Below are 21,708 nucleotides of genomic sequence, written 5' to 3'. Positions count from 1 at the left end.
GTAATGTCAGCAACTTGGGAGGCTGAGGCAGGAGGATAGCAAGTTCAAGGCCAGCCTCAGTAACTTAGTAAGACCCTGTCTGAAAAAAATAAAAAGGGCTAGGGATGTGGCTCAGTGTCCCCAGTACCAAAATTATAACAATAATTTCTGTTGGCACTCCATAGCCTCCTACTATAACTACCTCACCCACCATCCTACTTTTATTTTTATGTATGTGTATGTGTTGGGGATTGAACCCAGGGTCTTGTGCATGCTTAGTGGGTGTTCCACTGAGCTACACCCCTAGTAACCCCATACCAATTCTCCTACAGTTTCTCTTCTATTGGTTTCCTTTCCTGTTCTCTCTGGGGTCTCCCTTTTTCTCTCTTTGCTTTTTTTTTTTAAACCCCTTCTCATTTTTACCTTAGGTTGGTAGTCTTCATGGGGGCATTGCTTTCCTCTCTAACAATTGATATGCGAGAAGCTTGTTTCTTTTTCTGGAAAAAAAAAATATACTTAAGTGCAAAAGTATGAGTGTAGGCTGTTGCTTCTGGTTTATTGCAGTTCTATGTTAGGGTTATAATTATTATTCAAGAAGATTGACCTGTTCTAGTAACTTAGTTTTTATCTTTGATTTTCAGATGCCATCTCCATTTCTTAATTAGTTACTATCATGGTTTATTCGACAGTAGAGCAAAAGAAATTTACCTTCCCCAGAGTAAATTATTAGGTTTTCCTGCTGTTTTGGTATTCAAGGTTGAACCCAGGACCCTGCACATGCTAGGCAAACACTTTACCCATCCCCAGCACTTTTTATTTCTTATGTTTTGCAGTACTGGAACCCAGTCTTGAACCCAGAAGTGCTGTACCACAGACTTGTATCCCCAGTCTTTTATTTTTTATTTTGAGACAGGGTCTCACAGAGCTGTCCAGGCCAGCATCAAATATCAAATCCTCCTGCCTCAGCCTCTCAAGTTGCTGGGATTACAGGCATGCACCATCATGCCTGACAAGGAGTTTATATTTTAAGAAACTAAAACTTATTCTAATGGTTGAAGATTTAAGACATTGTTATAGGAACTAGGTCAGCTTTTCAATTACCTTTATCAAAGCACCTGCAGTGCCTATTTCATTGCAAGCGAAGTAAACCTCATTGAAATAAAGTAACTGGTTTATATCCAGTACACTTTTAAAACAGAGTAATCTACTTTAAAAGAGAAATTGTTGCCAATCTGATTTCTTTCCTGATTCTTTGTTGGAATGGGGAAAGTTCTGTAACTTCTCTGTTGTTCTGTTCTCCATTGATGACTTTGTAAATCAGGGCACAGTTGGCCACTTGGGTGCCTATCCTGCTGAAGATGAACCAAATAGGGAGGTAAGACTATTAGCAGCCCCTACTTTGTAGACCTAAGGTCACAATTAGAAAAAAGATTTAGAAATAAAAATTAAACAGTTGATTTATATTCTAAAATTTAACTTTTTGCATTCATTGAAGAAGTAAAAATTTTCGTTCATCCAAAAGAAATCTGAGAGTACTATACACCATACACTAGAGTACAATAAAATAAATAAACCTAATTAATACTTGTCCGCACAGAGCTTACAGTCTAGCTGTGAGAAACAAATAGTAAATAAGCAAGTAAATATATATCAGAATGTAATGTTATTGAGGAAAAAAAGCAGAATAGGATGGGGGGGGGGATAAGAAGTGCCTTGGTGGGAGTGAGTTTATACTTTTGGTACTGGGCATTGAACCCAGGGGCACTTTACCACTGAGCCACATCCCCAACCCATCTTATTTTGAGAGAGGGTCTGGTTAAGTTTCTGAGGCTGGCCTTGAGCTTGTGATCCTCCTGCTTTAGTCTCCCAAATCACTGGGATTACAAGCATGTACTACTGTGTCTGGCTAGAGTGAGTTTATTATAGAGATTGGACAGGAAAGACTTTATGTGTGAGGTATGTTTGAGAAGACCAAAAGAAATGAGGGATGGAGTCAGGTACATGTGAGGAGTAGAAAGTGTAGCTGGTTGGTGTCAGTAAGCAAAAGAGAAGGGGGAGAGGATAAAGTAAGTTGAGTGCATGGTGCATGCCTGTAATCCTAGTGACTTGCGAGGCTAAGGCAGGAGGATTTCAAATTCCAGATCAGCCTCGGCAACTTAGTCCCCATCTCAATAAAAAGGGATAGGGATGTAGCTCAGTGGTAAATTTCCCCTGAGTTCAATCCACAGTACAAAAAAAAAGAGAGAGACCTGTTTAGAGAGTTCTAGTGGGTGTGTGTGGGAGGGAAAGGGGAATAGTGTAGGACCTTGTTTAGGGCCTTGTGCTGCTGTATAGCACAAAGAAAAGTTGTCTCCTCACCTCAGGCACCAGAGACAATGACTAGTATCATTTTTTTGTGTATTCCTCATAAGTTAAGGCAGCACTAGTAATATCCTCCATCTTTCCCCCATTGCAGAAGCCCCATGAGAGTAATTGGCAGATTTTGCAGAGATTGATGACCCTTGTCTTGAGAATAATGTTAGGAAAGTTACTTAGAATAAATTTGTATGTGTTTGGGAAGTGAAATCAAAATTTTTATTCTTGTCTACATGTGTCTTGAATCACCCAGATTTCTGTGAACCACAGTAACAGAGCTGGTAAAACTTCCTTTTAGTACAACCTCAGTTCATTTGGTTTATGTGCTTTTGACCAAATATTGTGCTTGTCCTGCTTGTTTACTGCTTCCTCTTTTGCTCATTCAACCAAAAGATTCTGCTTCCATAAAACTCATCTTTGGAGTTTGATGGTTTCGGGGACTGATAGTCTTTCTTTTTTCAATTTCAATTTTTTTGTTTTTTTTTTGCTGTGCTGAGAAACAGGGCCAACTTTATAAGTCACTGTACCCATACTTCTGTCTTGTACATTGGAGCCATGATCATCCCTGATAACTAACTGTAGGTCTATATTTTCCCTTTCCATATGTATGTTTATTTAGCTCATTAGGTGTTAACAAAGTGCATACTGAGCCACTTGCCTGGTTGACTGATAGAACTGAGGAAGAAGCACCAATTATTTAGTAATTTGGTGTTCTATGGCAACCCCATAAATGAAAGTAAAAGAATATCTGATTATCAGGAGTACCTGTGTTTTGAATCATCCACTTTTACTATCCATTTCAAGATTTCTGGTTTAGCTAGTCTGTTCCTCAGTGAAAGAATCTTCTGTCTTCTTCCTTTCCACCCTCCTATTTTCTTTCTCTCCTGAAGTTCTTAGTCCTGGTACTTGACCTGGTTACCCTCTGTTCTTTCCATTAATTATACTTATCTAGTTCACATCCTGTTACTTAATATCATCTTTGGGAGATGACCTTAATCAGGAGATGTTTCACCCCTCCAATTCCCTTCTCTTTAGACCAGGTAACTAACTGTATCATCTTGCATGGGAAATACTGCAGGCAAACAAAGATTCCCCAAGATCTTGAAGTTGCTTTAAATAACTGATATGTATTACTTCAACGTATGTAGATAAAGTCGAGATGTTTGTGGTTGTTATGAGATTATGTATTTTATTTATTTATTTTTTTGAGATTATGTATTTTAATGCCATTATTTATTATTATTACTATTATTATTTTTGTGGTACTGGGAATTGAACCCAGGGGACTCCACCCCTGAGCTATGTCCTCAGCCCTTTTTGCTTTTTATTTTGAGACAGGGTTTCCTCAAGTTGCCAAGGTTGACCTTGAATTTATAATCCTCTGGAGCCTGACTGGTATTATAGGCATGTGTCACCACATTTGAATGTTGTTCTTCTTTAAGTCTTCATACTTCCTTGTGGAAATATTTTTCTCTATAATTCTTTTTTTTTTTGTTTGTGGTGCTGGGGATTGAACCCAGGGTCTTGTGCATGCAAGGCAAGTGCTCTACCACTGAACTATAGTCCTAATCAGTCACCTTAGACCTATAGTTCTTTTTTCTTTGGTTACTGAGGATTGAACCTAGAAGTGCTTAACCACTGAGCAACATCCCCAGCCCTTTTTAATATTTTATTTAGAGACAGGGTCTCACTGGGTTGCTTAGGGCCTTGCTGAGTTGCTGAGGCTGACTTTGAACTTTCAATCCTCTTGCCTTAGCCTCCTGAGCCTCTAGGATTACAGGTGTGCACTGCCATGCCAGACCCCCTGTAGTTCTTTTTTTTTTTTTTTTCCGGCCATGCTGGGGATCGAACCCAGGGCCTTGTGCTTGCAAGGCAAGCACTCTACCGACTGAGCTAACCCCCACCCCGCCCCGTAGTTCTTATAAAGACATTTTGCTATTCATTGGCTGTTACTCAAACCAGAAGTTAAAGTGACTTGCTTGGTAAGTCTGAAGTAACCCTTGAATCCAGTGTTTCTGATTATTTCTCTTATATGTGATCAGGTAGACTAGAAATATCTTGGGGGTCTTGAATGGTAGATTTAAGACTTTAGACTTTTAGGATAGAATATGGAATTTTTCTTTGAAAATTGGGCACAGCTCTTTGTTCTTTGGAGGAAATTTTACCTAGGACATTTTAAAATTGGGTTGCCCAACTTGCAGCATAAATGCACCTCCATTGTAGCAACTCAGGACTCCAAAGAGGGTAGTGTTGGTGGATGAAATAGTTCCTTCCTTCTAGGTTCCTAGTCCTAGAACAGTACTTAGGACTGTGCCATTCCAGCTATCCTTACATTTATTTATTCATTTATTTTTGTGGTACTGGGGTTTGAACCCAGAACCTTGCAGGTGCTAGGAAAGCACTCTACCACTGAGCTATACCCCCAACCCTTTTTATTTTAAGACAGAGTCTTGCTTAGTTGCTGAGGGTCTCACTAAGTTGCCCAGACTGGCCTTGATCTTGTGATCTCCCTATCTCAGTTTCCTGAGTCCCTGGCATTACAGGCATGTGTCACCATGCCTGATATTTTTATTTCATTTTGTTTTTTATTATGTAAATTGTTTCAGTAGTGAGGCTCGAACTCAGGGCTTCACACTTGCTCGGCAAGCACTCTACTACCACTGAGCTGCTTCCCATACCTCATCCTTATATTTAAATTCATGCTTTTAAAGAACGTGTAACCCATACTGAGTAATGATCTGAGCCGTCTGGTGAACAATAAAACAGGCCCACATAATGTATTTTATAACCAGTGCCCTTTTTGTAAGAGGAATGTTGTGGTGAGAGGGTTGTTGGGTATGGGCCAATACAGTGGTTCCCTGAACGCTATCAGAATCACCATTGGGACTTTTTAAAAACATGAATTCCCAGACTTCTCCTCCAGAAATTGAGGTATGAGGATTGTATTTTTTCAAAAAACTTCCCAGGTGATTCTGATCACTCAGGTTTGTGTACCACAAAGTCTGAATTAAGCTTCATATATGTATTATGTCCCAGGAGGTTGATTATTTAATTAAAACAAGAAGTAGAGAAGACTGCTGGTTCAAGATGGTAGATATGGTGAGAAGGTGATTAATTTGAAGTGATATACCTGAGTCCTGGTATGTTTTGAAATTACAAATGCTACCCCTGATTTGGAGGTTATGCCAACACTTAGCATGATTTGGGGTACTTGCCTTTTAGGGCCAAGGAAAACTTTTAGACTGTACTCTATTCCCCTTTCCATTTTGAAATTGTGGAACAAATTCCGGAGAGGATGTTTGCATTGAAACTCAGCTGGATAATTTGTTTAAAACTGAACAGGAAGGGCCAATTTACTTCCTGTCTGAAAAGGAAGTGCTAGCTTCCTTCCCTTCCTCCTTGGCTAACTGGCCAACTTGGAATATGAGTGGGGAGGAGCTGCTTATGTTCGTGCTCTTTCTTTCTTTCTTTTTTCCTTTTCTTCTTTTTTTTTGAGACTGGGATTGAACACATGGGTGCTTTACCAGGGAGCTATATCCCCGATCCTTTTTATTTTTAACTTTGAGACAGGGTCTCACCAAATTGCCAAGGCTGGTCTTAAATTTGTGGTCCTCCTGCTTCAGCCTTCCGAGTTCCTGGGATTTTGCTCACACTCTTAACTGACTATCTGTGCCTTAGGAAATTGAGTTACCATCAATGTTTAAGTGTGGTTGACAACATTTGCTCACCCCTGTTGTATGTGTTTTTGTCTCCTTGCTTTTACATGGGAGCCCTGTACTAAGTTTGGCTTTTGTGGTCCCAGGCAGCCTTCTACTGCCAGATGTCATTTTATGTTCAGCTTTGTATACACCTCCCCTATATTCTCTGACATTTGAAAACAGACCAAAGAGTTGCAGGGAAGAAATAGAAACCCATTTGACCCTGAGGGTTAGGTTGTAGAAAGCTGAACATAATTGGGCAGAAGGGAGTGGATGACAAAGGTTTCTTATTTTTAAATTGAGCCAAGAATGCATTCCTTCTGAGTAGGGCCAGTTGGCACCCTTCCTGCTATTTTAGTCCAGGCTTCTTCCTACTGACCAATTGTATTAAGTGTTTGATGTGAGTTTAAACTGTGGTCTCAGGAGGTGGGGGGAGGGGAGGGAGGGAGAGTGGTAGAAACAGCTGGTGCCTTCATCAAACCATCTCAATTAGCCTTCTTTTTAGAATTTGGGGGTGAGGGGTGGGTGAAGAGTTGAAACTGGATAGCAGAGACCTAGTAACTCTCATTTAATGGTACTGGATTCTCAGGCACTCTTAGTACTTTGTGGGATGTTGGCTAGTTGGAATGTAGCTAAACCATTCCCAATTATATTCTTTACTCTGCCCCCACTTCCCTCTGATTCTTTGAGCTTTTTTCCAAGAGGGTGGCTGAGAAGCTAGATAGCAAAGCAAACTCATCCTCCTATCAACTAAGTATTCAGCTGAGTCTTGGGCCCTTCAGGGACTTCCTCCTTACCCATTCATTATTCCTTTGGTTGGGTTTTCCAAGTGTTTACATACAGCCTCATATACAATTAGAACCAGGACCTCTGGTGAAGTTAAGTTGAATATAATTGATTGGCAATACTTAGTCTCCTAATGCCCCTTACTCTGGAGGATGACTGGATTTCTGAGTCAGCACTCCTTTGCCCTCTCATCTGCTCAGTTTGATACTGAGAAATCTTTTGGGAACAGGAGCAGCATTGACATAGATGTGTTCATTTCTCTATCTGGGGTGTGTCTTTTTTAATGTTTAAAAATTTTTTTTAACTATCTCAGAAAACTCCCCTTAGGTGCTACTATTTTTTTAATCCGTTCTTGTATGTCCATCTCACATTTAACTGGCTCTGATTTATTTGGTTTTAACAATTAGGGAATATTGGGTAAGAATCCTAACATTTGTAACTAGTTTTTCAGTAATGTAATTTTATTTTGTGGGATTTATTTTTCTGGGGATTAAACCCATTGGGTGCTCTACCACCCAGCTATATCCCTAACCCTTTTTATTTTCTTGAGATAGGGTCTTGCTAAGTTTCTGAGGCTGGCCTTGACTTGGAGATCCTGCTGCCTCGCCTCCCATGTTGCTGGGATTACGAGTTTGCGCTACAGCACCAGCTGATTTTTCAGTATTTTTTGAGAGGAGCAGGGAATCTTGAATTGGTGCTAGGTAAGAGATATTAAACTTGTTTTTTGTGCGCGTGGGTGACAGAACTTTCAGATTAGATGCTGCTGTTGAAGTTTTATTCTTTTTCTTTGTTAGTGCTGGGTATTGAGCCCAGGGCCTTATACATGATAGGCAGATACTCTATCACCGCGCTACATCTCCAGCCTTCTTTTTTAATTTTGAGACAGAGTCTCATCAGATTGCCTAGGCTGACTTCAAACTTTGTCATCCTCAGGCTCCTGAGTAGCTGGGATTAAGGTGGGTGCTACCACACCCAGCTGAAGTTCTTTTCTAAAACATAGTGTCACTAAATATTATTTTCTGACCTGCCCTAGAATGCCAGCCCTAGAACGGCTGACTATAGTGTATATTCCCGCCCTACCTCTCTACCTGGTTGTGCCAGATCCAGATAAGAATTAAATCCTTCTAAACTGTCGTTTTATGCTTAACTCCTTTGGCATAATGTACTACCTGGGTCAGGATTTAACCCATTTGCTTCTACCAAGTCCAAGGAGAGGGTCTAGGAGAAAGAAGCAAAGGAGAAAAAATAGCATGTTACTGGTTAGTTGCCTGGAATGTCCCTCTTGTTTGTGAACTCTGCTGAGCATTACTGTGTTTATGCACAGGGAATTGAGCTTCTTTGGATTTCAAGAATCTTTGGCAAATAGAACTTTACTTCTATGTGCATCTTTGCTTCTGGGGTTTAGAATTAACTTCCAATAGGCTATACAAGATAATAGAAGAAATGTATAATTTATCCCATTTTTGGAAGGGAGGCTTTCCCTTAATGACTAGATTGCATTTGTACAGCCCAATAGGAAAAGCTGAGGTTGCTCTTGTGACCTCTTTGCTGCCAGGGTTACAGTGCAATTCCTAATTGGCCCTCCTCTTACTCTCTAGGGAAGTAGGGAACTTTGCCCGCCTCCCCCCCCACCCCCCACTTGATTAAACTGCCTCTTTGTAGGGTGGAGTCTGCTGCCTTTGTTTGTTCTCTGTGGGGCCTGTCTTAGAATTATCAACTCTGTTGGTAGGGAAAATAGTTTGACTTTGAAAGCAGTAGAAGTGGGTGACTAAAGATATACCCTAAAGTCATTAAAGTCTTTCCCCAAGTGGGAATATTCCATTGACTGAATTCGGGTGGGTGACCAAATTGCCATGATGAAGCTTTCTTGGGGAACTTGCCACATGTGGTTGAACTGACTGTAACAGCAGCAATAGCTTTAAATTTCCCAGTGCACTGTCTCCAAAGTGAATAAACTTACCAAGTAGGAATCTTAAAAATCCCTCACCCCCTCCAACCTCTTAGATCCACACACACAGGATCTTTCTGCTGATTCTTAAATGCCTGAGCTTTGTCCTGTGTAGTGTTGGCTTGGGGCAGGGAGGGAGGGTTGTTTTCCCGAACATGATAAGGAACTGTGCAGGGCAAAGTGGGAGCTCTGACTGGTGATTGGTAGACAGGATGCCCTGGAATGTGGTTGGCTTTCAGCCCAGAATCCAGCACTTTGTATTTGTTTGTTTCTGGGAGACTGTGGTCTGGTGCTACTGTGACAGGAAGTGAGAAAGCTGGGAGTGGGGGAACGGAGAGGGGCGATGTCTTTGTGGTTCTCCTGTGAAATCTCTTTGTCCCTGGAGAGCAGCTCTGCTATAGAGCTCTACTGAGAAGAGAGCAGCCTTTGTGTGTCTAATGGGTCTCAGAGCATCTAGCTACTCCGAGGGATTAGAGGGTGTGAATTCTGACTGTGGCCATTTACGTCTTAGCACTTGAGTTATATAAATGACCTTGATCTCCTAGCATTGGGAAGCTACTGAGTTTTGTGTGTGCTACTATTATTTATGGATCTCTAGGATTTAATTAAAAGAGGAAGTCTAGAAGGAGATGTTAAATAATATTCACATTATATATATAATATATATTATATACATATATATATATATATATATATATTGCAGATATCTTATTGGATCTGAAAGAGACAGAGAGAAACAGGTAATACTGGGGACCTGTGTTTTAGATCTCATCCTTACATTCAAAGCAGGAGAAACCAATCCATTCTTTGATTTCAGTATTGAGGGTTACTGGCAATTCTTCATAGTGTTTGGACATAACTAGTTTCCTGGGTTTTTTTTTCCCCCCAGGTCTAGACTGCAATAGCACCTGTGGCACTCTGTCCTGTTCTTCTCTTTTCTCCCTTGTTTTGTGTTTTCCCTGCCCTCCGTTCCAGCTGTGAAACAGGCATCTTTTCTCACTTTGTAGATTGGGTAGCTGAGTCCTCAACTTCTTGCCAAGCTGGCTAGCCCTGGAGCACACACACAGACCCGCCTTTGATTGCCAAGGAGGACAGCTGCCCTAGAGGCAGATTGCTAACATACCCCTAGAACAATCCCTCCCCTCTGTTCTGGTGCTGGCTAGCACAATCTTCCTTGCATCTAGTTCCTTCTCTTTCCCATCCCAACTCTGATATTTGCTTTTGGCTTAGTGGGATGTTATATTAAAAATGAGAGTAGGAATATTTGTGATTAGGTTTTTTTTTTATTACGGTAGTGGTGGGGTAATCAGAGAATGTGGTATGTAGCAATTTTATAGAGCAGGCTTGTCACTGTAAAGTTAAGTATTTGGTGTGGGGTACTCTTTTGCCCCTATTACCTTTCCTCCTAAGTACTCGTCCCTTAAAAGGGGAAATAAATCTCAAGTAGATTGCAAGCTATTCTTTTCCAGAAGAGAGTCTTGCTCTTTAAAGTGGAAGAAAGACCCAAGGTCTATCTGGTTGCATCCCATCTTGCTCCCCTCCCTACTCAATGGAAAAGCATCTGTATTGGATTTATAATGACTTTTAACCACCAGAAGCATAGAAAGTTCACACTTGGACTGTTTCAAGGAGAAGGAACATGGATGTGGAGTAGAATGTTAAGATTTCTGCCACTTACAAGCCTATCACCTTGGGCAAGATACTATTTTTTGTGTGTGTGTGTGTGTGTGTGTGTGTGTGTGTGTGTTACTGGGAATTGAACCCAGGGGTGTTCACTGAGCTATATCCCTTGCCTTTTTTATTGTTTGAGACAGTGATTCCCTAAATTTCCTTGACTGGCCTTGCACTTGCAGTCTTCTTGCCTCAGCCTTCCAAATTGCTGGGATTACAGGACTGTACCAGTGTGCCCAGAATAACTACTTTGTTTTTTTAATTTATTTTGGTACCAGAAATTGAACCCAGGGGCGCTTAAACCACTGAGCCATATTCCCAACCCTTTTAAAAATATTTTAATTAGAGAGACAGAGTCTCACCGAGTTGCCTAGGACCTTGCTAAATTGCTCAAACTGGCTTTGAACTTGTGATCCTCTTGCCTTAGCCTCCTGAGCTGCTGGGATTACAGGCATGTGCCACTGTGCCTGAAATAACAACTATTTTTGATACATAGTCTTCTCATCCCAAAAAGGGAGCCACTAGTTGGCTAGGTGGCATTGCCTGTTACTTGGGAGGCTGAATGGGGGGATTACTTGAGCCCGTAAGTTCAAGACCAGCCTGGGCAACATAAACCCTACATAATCATTACTTTAGAGGGTGTTGAGAGTATTATATGTGATAACTCCTGGGGAGATCAATAATACACACTTTTTCTCCCCCTTTAGGTTGAATTTTTTACTTTCATTCAGATAGGAAAAACATTTCCTTCTCTTACCTGTTCTATGGCTGAAATAAGACTTCCAACACTTTCTCAGATTGATTTCTTCATAGATTTATAACTTTCTCCTTGTTGCTTGGTCCCTAAAGGGAGGTATAATCTAAACTTGATAGAGGGGATGTCTGTTGATCTTTTCAGGGATTTGAGGAAGGTGGGACTTTGTAAATACGGCCCAGTTGTATGCTTTCACCTTTTCCAAGTTATCTTCAGATGATGGGCAAAGAGACTGGGAGGCCGGGAATGGATAAAAAGTAAGGGGGTCTGGTGAAAAAGCTGCCTCTTTAAAAAAGGAATGTGAGCGCAAACTGTTGGGTGACCTCTAGCAAACCCTAAGGTTAAGCTTTTCCATGAATATTTTCTTCCTAGCCTAGAGTAGGAGAAGAGTATAAGGTGTCCCAGTTAATTTTAGAATTTCTCTTTTATGACAAGGGAGTTAACAGTACCTTCTCATTTCAATTAGATTTTTCTTACTTCCTATTATTTACCTGACCTCCTGCTCTTTTTCTCCCTCCTCTTCTATGAAGGAGAAAGGCATTTGGCCTCTCCCCTTCCTCTAGTCTGACACCTCCCTGGCTTTTTGCCCCTCCCTCTTATCTTTGTTTCCTTTTCGACCTCTCCCTAAGCCCTGTTTTTTCCTTATAAGGCTAGGTAAGGTGCCTTTGGCAAGGTTGCAGAGGGATCCAGGTAGGTAACTCTGCGTACATCTGACTCTGGATTGAGAGAAAATTCAGTGTTATCTGTCCCAGCGGAGGGCGTTTGAGAGGCACATGGGTAATGGGGGAGGAAAAAGAGACTGCCTGGCCTGAGAGATTGGAAGGACTTGTTAGACCAGTCCTGTGTGTGTCATGCAGCTCAAGAGAGAAGCAGGTTTTGTTTCTTTCCATACCCTTTCAGTTCTGGGCCCTCTCACTTGCTGAGAGCCACACCCTTCCTTTGCCTCAAAGCTGGTCTAACATTTAGCCATTTTAGTATGTTGTGGCTTGGTGAGGGGGGTTCCCAGAATACTTGGGAGGGGAGCAAGAAAAATGTTTTGTCAGATTTCTGAATTTAGGTCTCCCATGATGGTAGAAGTAATTTTTTTTTTTCTTCTCTTTTTTGAGATGGTGTCTTGCTATATGTCCAGGCTGGTCTTGAACTCTGGGCTGAAGTGATCCTTTCTGCCTCATCCTCCTGAGTACTAGGTCTACAGGCATGAACTACCATACCTGTACCTGTTGATCGTTTTATTTTTTTCCTTTGGCTGTATTTGGGATCAAATGTAGGGTCTCATACGTTGCTAAGCAGGCACTCTACCACTGACCTACACCCCCTTTCCTGTTTTGTTTTGTTCTGTTTTAAGTCATAGTAAAAACTTTGAATCCTGACAGTAACTGTGGGTTACAATTATAAGACAAATAAGTTTAAGAGGCCCCATTGGACCTAACCTCCATTTAACAAGGAGTTTTTTATGCGATGCTGGGGATTGAACCCAGGGCTTCATACATGCTAGGCAAGTATTCTACCACTGAGCTACATTCTCAGCCTTTTTCTTCTTTTTTTTTTTTTTTTTTTTTGAGACAGGGTCTCAGGCTCCCAGGTAGCTGGGATTATAGATGTATACCTCCACATCCATATCATCATCTTCTTCTCTTCCTCCTATTATTATTATTATTTTAAACAGATGGAGTCTTGCTGTGTTGCCCAGACTGGCCTTGAATTTAGCACACAAACTGCTAAGACAAGGCCATTTCTGAAGTACAGGTTTTGTGGCTCTTAATAATGCTCAATTAACATGAGATTGTGAAGTGAGCAGAGTTCTCTCTAGACCTTTTTTGGTTGTGCTATGTTGCCCAGCCAGCCCTGAGCTCCTGAGTTCAAGCATTCCTCCTACCTCAGACTCCTGAGTACCTAGGACTGTGGGTGTGTATCACCATGCCCATTTTTCTTTAGATCTTAATGCCCATACACTCCAGGAACTAGGGGTTAGCATGGAAGTGAGTCTTCCAAGTGAAATGAGAAATACTAGAAGTATTCTGAGCTTCAGAAGGCAGACTATCAAGTGAGGAAGGGGTGGGGTACTTAGACTTTGGACTCAGGTACAAGAACTCTTTCTGATAAGGAGCCATAGAAAAAACTGTTGACAAAATATATTCCTTTGATTTAGAAACAAAATGACAGTTTTCTGTGTGTGTTTGTGATTGAATAGGAGTGATTAATTTTGAATTTTGGAGCAAATCCCTCCTTGCTTGAATGTTATCTCATACAATTCTATAGTATTACAGAGGCAGTATTTTATTGATTGGCTTTTAAAAAATATTTTTAGTTGTTGATGGACACAATACCTTTATTATATTTGTTTTTGGGTGGTGCTGAGGATCAAACCCAGGGCCTCACGTGTGCTAGGCAAGTGCTCTACCATTGAGCTACAACCCAGCCCTTGTTTGGTATTCTGTAGAAGGAGGTTCAGTACATTATTTTAAAAAGCTACTTTATATGCCTAGAAGACTTGGAAGTGAAATTTTACTTATCATTACTTTTAGAGGAAAGGCATAGATTTGTGGCTTTGGTTTTTAATTTATAATGCATAAGTAAGAAGAAAGGAGAACTACCTTTGGAATTGGCTATAGAAGAGAAAATTTCTTTCCCAAGAACTCAGATTGGTGAAGTTTAGAGTCCCCATCTTAGGACAAATTCTTTTTTCTCTTTCACTAAAGGCTTGTTTGCCTAACTCTGGTCATATCACTGGATATATTTTCTGTGAACTGTATGAAGGTAGGGGACATAAATTAGCTCAATTACATCCCCAGCCCTTTCTATTTTTCATTTTGAGATATGGTCTCCCTAAGTTCTCAGGGCCCTGCTAAATTGCCTAGGGTGCCCTTGAACTTATAGTTTTCCTGCCTCAGCCTCCTAAGTAGATGAGGTTACTTAAGTAATAGAAATTGAAGTTTTCAGGGACTATACCTTCTTCAAGATTGCCTATCAAGTTTTTGGCAGAGCCAGTAGTTAGGCCTGGGTCTTTTGACTCCTAGTCTGGAGTGTTGTTTTTCTCATTGAGAGCGTGAAGAATTCCTTTAGAATGAAAAGTACATATGGAGATGTGTGATTTACTCAGAAACTCTGCCAGCATTACCAAAATTCTAGTCCCTTGTGTTTTATAGAAGTATTCGTAGTGGTAACATTAATAACTTTCTATGTGTTAAGACCTTTTCTGAAGAACTTTACATAAAACGTCTCATGTAATCCTCACAGTTATCCTATGTATTTCTAATTCTCCATTGACAGAAAGGAAAGCTGAGGGTTAGAGTGATTAGGTGATACTTGTCTGATGTTGTGTGTTAGGTCTGTGACTTGAACCCAATCGGATTTCCAAGCCTATATTCTTAACCTCTAAGAGTAATTTCATATTATATTTCTATAGCTGATTTACAGTTGAACAAATTATTCTAGGAACTGTGCTACTGGTAACTGGTTTTTGCCCTACTATTTGGTTGGCACTGTCTATAAATTGTTTGGTCCTTCTGGGCACTGATTCAGTTTACCTTGTTTTGGTTTGGACTTCTGACAGAAGAGTCTGAACTTTTATCATTGTCACTGCTTGAATGAGGGAGGCTTGCTGTAGACTCTGGGTAATAACAGGTAGACTTTCTAGTGTGGATGGGATCCAGTAATATAAGATCTATAACTTATTAATAATTTTTTTTTTTTTTTTTTTTTTTTTTTTTTTTTGTGGTGCTGGGGATTGAATCCAGGGCCTTGTGCATGCGAGGCAAGCACTCTACCAACTGAGCTACATCCCCAGCCCTCAACTTATTAATCATAGAACTGGCTATTTTGGGAACTATAGTCTTAGGAGGACAACAGGTTCATTTTATGTGCCACCTTTCTCCCATCAGGAATTCCTTGATTTTTTTTTTTTTTTTTTTTAAGTGAACGTTTTTGAAAACTTTAAGTGGCAAACCTGGAAAGGTGTTGGACCAGACTTATAAGCCTTTCCTGACTTTATCTGCCAAAGTCAGTTAATGGTTTGCAGCTCTGGTCTGTAGCATAATCTTTTTATGATGTGTGTGGCTTGTAGAAGAAACTTTATCAAATTTCTGAGTTGCAAGACTGATCTTCTGTAGCTTGCTCAAGAGCATTATTTGCCTCCACTTGTCATTCTCTTTTTTTTTTTTTTTTGTTATCCGTCTTTAATATAGAAAAGGAATGATTCTTTATTCTAAAGAAATACGGAAATGAAAGTTGTACCCCCTTTATGTACAATGAATTAAAAAAAAAAAACAAAAACTCTACGGGGGGGAAAAAAGAAATATGGAAACCTTTTCTTCCCCCCTGTTCTTATGATGGATAGGAAAAAGCTCACAGAAGTTGGAGGGCAGTGGGGGCTGGCTCATGCATCTTACACTGCACATCTATTTGGACTTGGCAGTTTGGTATAGAAAGCGAATGTAGACTTGGGAATGGCACAGACCTACATTTAGATTCAAAATTTGCTATTATCTGCGGGGCCTTGGGGCAATTTCTACACCCATGAGTCTGTTTTCTAATTTGTAATGAAACTTACTTCCTTATGGTTGTTTTAAGGATTGCCAGGATAATAGGTGTGAAACGTTCAGCAGTTGTTCGTTCTTTTCACATTCCCTTTTTCCTTGGTAATAAAACTGGTAAGACCCTGAATAGAGAATCAAGAACGTGGTATTAACAGATTTGTAATGCTGTAATGACTGCCAGATACTAGAGAAGTGCACCCTCTGTCCCAGAAACACTGGCCTAGGTGGAACCTCTAATATTTTAGTAGGGTAATTAAATCATCCATTCCTTAGAACCCTATTTGTTTGTTTTGGTACTGGAGATTGAACCCAGAGGTGCTTTACCATTGAGCCACATCCCCAGCCCTTTACATTTTTTACTTTGAGACATGGTTTCACAAAGTTGTTGAGGCTGGCCTTGAACTTGCAATCCTCCTGCCTCAGCCTCCTGAGTCACTGGGATTACTGATGTAGGCCACTGTATCTAGCCTCAGTTATGATCTTGATCCAGTTCATTTAATCTACTGCTTCACAAAATAGTTTGGGGCTGAGGCATTGCCATGAAGTAATGTAATTAGAAGATAGAAACTAACTCTTGAAACAACTTAATACCTCACATTTGTATAACAATTATCTCACCTGATCTGCACAGCAACTCTGAGTTACATTGGGCTGGTGATACTGGCATTGTACAGATGAGAATGTGGCAGGGACTTAACTGCCATTGTTGGCTAATGGCAGAGTGTGGACTGGGACTCGTCTTCCGAGTTGTATTTTGTCCCACACAGTCTTTGCTTCTGCCCTCTTCAAGCAGAAAATTTTTCTGCTTTTAGACCTAGGGAATCTGACCTCCTCTTCCTACCAACTATACTGTCCTCTTTGAATTGGTCAGCTTTAAAACTATGAATATGGGGGAAGCTAATGTTTCTCCAGATGCTGCTTTTTGACCTACCTTTTTACTACCTTCCTAACTCCCTTTTCTGAGTTTAAGTTGTGGAGGCAAAAAGTAGCCATTTATGGCAGGATAACAAACAACTTCTCTCTGCAGCAGGGAGTGTTGTCTCTGTATGCTTCATGGTAGTGGTAGTTTGGGCTTTTATAGCAAAGAAGATTACAGGGCGGAGGTTGCCAGAGTGGTAACTGCACTGCGGGCCCTGTTCAAACTCAGTAACTGGAAGAATCTCTTAAGTGGAGTCTTCTTAGTGTGGAAGGTTCATAGGTCATTGTACGTAGCGGATAAGGGCAAGTGTTTAAAATGAAGAAATAGAGATGGAAAGGGAACAGTTTTTAAAGATAAGGGTACTTATTAAAGAAAGACCTTTGCGTGGCCTATTAAAATGTAGAGTGGGAATGTGAGAAAGTGGCACTGGGCTTTGGACTCAAAGGAAGAACGGGAGTTGATAAGTGATTGTGGGAGTTCATAGCTGGGTAGAAGGGGCAGTGTGTTCTCTGATTTAGGGAATGAGTTAATTCAAGAGTTTATTGGGCACCTGTTTATCAGTTTCCTCTGGGTAGTCTTGCTTGCTGAATGTTCAACACACTCTAAGGCAAATGGGTCCAAACTTTTGTGTTTGGTGGGGCTATGGGGAGCGTGGGAAAGAGAACCTAAGCAAAAGACTCAGTCTAGGCTAGTCCCCACTTGTCTTCCCCACTGCTACTATTGCACTGGTTTCTCAATGTCTTTGTGGGCATGCTGGAACTGGGCTTTGAGGTTTCTGCCTTAGGGGTTGGAACGAGGGGGAAGGGCATTCCAACAGGAATTTTCCCCCCATCGGATTGCTGGGAACGAGGGAAAAGTGGGTTTTTATCACATTATAAACAGTTCTTGGTTCTATATAGAGGTGCAAGTAGATAGAATCCGTATTTTAATGAAATAAAGCCCAGCCCAGGTGTCTGAACACAGCAAAATCTAAAGGGCATTTGTTGCATTAAGCAATTCCAATTCTATATATCTATATCTATATCGATATCTATATATATAAAATATATGTGTGTGTGTGTGTGTGTGTGTATACACACACACACACACACACACACATATACACACATATACATACACATGTATATTTGGTATCAGTAATTGAACCCAGGGATGCTTAACCACTGAGCAATGTCCCCAGCCTTTCCTTTTTATTTTTTGAGTCAGAGTCTTGCTGACTTGCTTAGGGCCTTACTAAATTGCTGAGGCTGGCCTTGAATTTGGGATCTTCTTACCTCAACCTCCCAATCCAAATCATATTTTAAATTAATCCCTTTCATTTCCAAAACCTCCCCTTGATCCTGATATTTATGCACTGGACATATTTTATTTTCCTCTCATTTCCATTTTTCCTTCAAATATTTCCGCAGCTCTCTCCTTCCTGCTTCCTCCTTGCTGTGGTGGCTGGGATGCTTCCATGATTTTTTTGAATCTAGACTGGGCTGTTCTCTGTGTTAAAACAATCAGTTACGACCCTTCTCTTAACAGGTGTGTATGGAACTCACATTTATTTAGAATAAATAAATTTTAAAAATTTATATATATATATTTAGTTGTTGATGGACCTTTATTTTATTCATTTATTTATATGTGGTGCTGAGAATCAAACCCAGTGCCTTACATGTGCTAGGCAAGCTCCACCACTGAGCCACAACCCCAGTCCAAATAAATATTTTTAAGAGACTTTTTTCCTTAGGGTTGGTGAGAAGGTGGGGCGTAGGGGAGATTTACCCACAATCTGCTTTTTGGACTGACTATAAGGTTACCCATAGCTTCTAAAAAAATCAACTAAGTTCAACAGTATGATTATAATGCCTCTTGATTTATTGGCGAACTTGTAATAAGCATATAAGGAGCTCTTCATTTATATACTGTCATTTATTGTATAAATAGCACAGTTAAACCATCTAGATACTTGGGTATTTGCCCTGAGTTGGAACAAGTAAAGGGGTAAAAAGATAGTCTGTTTAGAGCTCTCTGTAAGATTATAAAGCTGTAGGAAGTTCTAGCCATTGACATCTGGGGGTTAGGATATGAACTACTTCAAGGTATACTTTCAGAGTTTGAGCCTCCTGCTCTTTTCGTATTCCCCAAAGGGATGAAAGTCCTAGGAAATAGTGCCTTTTTTTATTTTAACCCATAGAATGTTTTGTGCTTCTATTACTGTCTTATCTCAATTAAGGCACATTTTGCTCTCTCTCTCTCTCTCTCTCTCTCTCTCTCTCTCTCTCTCTCTCTCTCTCTTTTTTTTTTTTTGGGCGGGGGTACTGGGGATTGAACTCAGGGGCACTTGGACACTGAGCCACATCCCTAGCCCTTTTTTCTATTTTATATAGAAAAAGGTTCTCACTGAGTTGCTTAGTCCCTTGCCATTGCTTTCAACTCGCAATCCTCCTGCCTCAGCCTCCTGAACCGCTGGGATTACTGGTGTAGGCCACTGTACCTAGCCTCAGTTATGATCTTGACCCAGTTAATTTAATCTACTGCTTTACAAAATAGTTTGGGGCTTCGCTTGGCTCACCCTCAATATTGTATAATTTGGAAGCTAGAAAGACCCCCTTCATAAATGTATTAAATGTGGAGGACTTAAATTTTGTCTTTCTACTCTTTTTTTTTTTTTAATTCAATTTCCTTTTCTTAGTTGCCATTTTACTTTAGCATATTCATTTAGTATTTTTTGCCCCTACTACAGCACTATCAGTATCAGATTTGGGAGAGATTAAGTAAAATCTATACTGCCCTGATATAGAAGTGACTTGGCCCTGCAGGACAGCGAGTGTTTGTACCATGCAGTTAAAACTTTCATTAAATTGATACTAGCAAATTCTTCCAGGGAAAAATAATCTAATTTTAATCTCATGCCATGATCACCACATTTAGCCACTTTCTCCTTCTCCTACCGACCGTGTAGAGACTTGGATCTAGTCACAACTTTTCTTTCAGTAGGTACTTCTGGTGGGCTGTTGAGGAGGGTAGTGGACAAAGGACCCTGCTTGAGTAGACACTGGTGATGGGCCCCTAGGCTTGGTGGTGGCTTGCTTTCTGCACTGCAGTAAAACCATGAGAGGGCATCTTTGGCTCTGGGATTAATAATTCATCTGTCTTCTCTGACCTGTGATCTTTTCTCTCCTCCCTTATCCTTTCCCCGATAGTGTGAAGTGAGGGGGACCTTCTCCCTCCTTCCTCCTCCCTCTGTGATCCACCTTCCTTTTTTACCCTGCCCTGCGGCGGCTCCGCCCCTTACCTTGATGGACGACTCAGAGGTGGAGTCGACCGCCAGCATCTTGGCCTCTGTGAAGGAACAAGAGGCCCAGTTTGAGAAGCTGACCCGGGCGCTGGAGGAGGAACGGCGCCACGTCTCGGCGCAACTGGAACGCGTCCGGGTCTCACCACAGGATGCCAATCCACTCATGGCCAACGGCACCCTCACACGCCGGCATCAGGTAACCCCTCTCTTCATCAGAACTGCAGGTAGGACTTTGGCATGGTCACAGAGAGCATATAATCCTTATTGGGAAGCTACTCTCCCCTCGGTGGTGGGCTATCCAGTGCCCATGCTTCATGGTGAACTTTTCCAGAGATGATAAATACTGATTAAGAAGTAAGAAGTACTGACTGTACTGAGTTGTTGGGTGGACTTACTTATAGAAGCATCATCTGACTTCCTTTTTTGTTGGAGTGGGTTTTCTGGGTTGGGAAGCAATCTCAGTGTAGTTTGGAGATATAGTCAAGTTACTTCTGTTTTCTCTGTTTTTTTTTTTTTTTTTTTTTTTTTTTTTCTTGGTATCAAAAATTTAGGAAAGTAAATGGGCACTTATTGGTTGGGGAGGTTGGGCATCTTATGCTCCCAGTTTTTCAGTCCTCCTCAGGGAAGTCTGTTCTCAGAAGGTGTGATTGTATCTCTAATTTGTATATTCCTATTCCATATTGCCTTTTTGTACTCTTTTTTTTTTTTTTTTTTGACTGTGTAAATCTTGTCTTGGAGGAAGGGGTCATTGTTAATTCTGTTGGTTAGAATTGGAGAGGGAGCTTCATTCTGCTGTTTAACCCAAATAACCACAGGAGCCAGTGGTCTCTGGTTGGCTGACTCTCTGATGTGACTTTGGAGAACTGGTGTTAGAAATGAGAAGTATCTTGTGTTTCCTATGGTTTATCTAGTCTGACTTTGCTGTGATGTAATCTGTCTGAGGTTTTGTGTGTGTGTGTGTGTGTGTATATGTGTATTTGTGAATGTGGCATTGCTTGACTGCATTTTAGGAGCTCTCTGGATGGGAACCAGAATAGTGCTCATGCCCCTATAGTCCTTTTTATTGATTATTTAATTTTAAGATAGAGAAGGTCCCTCTTATTGAGGAACCTTGCAGATTGGGCAAGAGGACAGAATTTAGGGATAATCAGGAATTTGAAGGAGGCTCTGTATTTGCAATGTTCTAGTGTTTTTCTAGGAGCTAGAGTAGAGTGTTAGGGATGAGATGAATATATTGAAAAGAAAGACTACTCAGGCTTGGAGGTGGTGGGGAATTCCAGGATTTAGTATGTGGTTTCTTTCTCTTGCTCTCTTATTTTTAACTTCTCCTCAGTAATGAAACCACACCTTTCCTTCTTCCTGAAAGTAATATTTAACTTCCTCTCCTGCAGCATAATACTCTTCATGTAAAGGGGAGTGGGGTGGGGAAGAGTTTCCCAAGGTGGCTGGATCTCACTGTGTTCTATTGAAAGAGGAGCAGGGAAATATGTATTTCTATGAGGTATAATGTCACTAGATTATTTCCTGCTATTTAAGACAGAACAATTTAAGAGTGACATTTTGGAATGTGTTCTGTGGTTGTAATAATTGATAAAGATGCTGAGAATTTGGTCTTCTTGAGTGGGATTGGGGTACATATTTTCTTCGTACTTGGAAAGGGAGACGTATCATTCTTTAAAAAGCTGTATGGAATGGGAGTTTCCAATGGTAGCAGAGCATAAGGAATCATGGAACAATAAAGAAGACGTTTGGAAATCCCCTAAGTTAGTCTTTTCAA

General features: G+C 40.7%; 1 protein-coding gene across 12 annotated transcripts in view; it reads left to right on the top strand.

Annotated features, from left to right (window-relative positions):
* The window catches only part of Ctnnd1 (catenin delta 1), a 50,676-nt gene that overhangs the window by 6,849 nt on the left and 22,119 nt on the right, over positions 1-21,708 (top strand). For 8 of the 12 annotated variants that reach the window (XM_047516503.1, XM_047516504.1, XM_047516508.1 and 5 more), the window contains exon 2: positions 19,837-20,127. The exons of 1 other annotated variant lie outside the window; for it this stretch is intronic. In XM_047516503.1, coding sequence (XP_047372459.1) covers positions 19,933-20,127 — 195 coding nt within the window. In that variant the 5' untranslated portion in view covers positions 19,837-19,932. Of the gene's footprint in view, positions 1-7,372; positions 7,520-18,054; positions 18,173-19,836; positions 20,156-21,708 lie in introns of those variants that run through there. 3 more of the 12 variants (XM_047516500.1, XM_047516501.1, XM_047516511.1) reach the window with 3 other exon arrangements.

The sequence above is a fragment of the Sciurus carolinensis genome, chromosome 11 (genome assembly GCF_902686445.1).
Source record: "Sciurus carolinensis chromosome 11, mSciCar1.2, whole genome shotgun sequence".
NCBI classification, from domain to species: domain Eukaryota; kingdom Metazoa; phylum Chordata; class Mammalia; order Rodentia; family Sciuridae; genus Sciurus; species Sciurus carolinensis.
The sequence above is the reverse complement of the archived record's forward strand: the minus strand, read 5'-3'. Positions and strand labels throughout refer to the sequence as shown.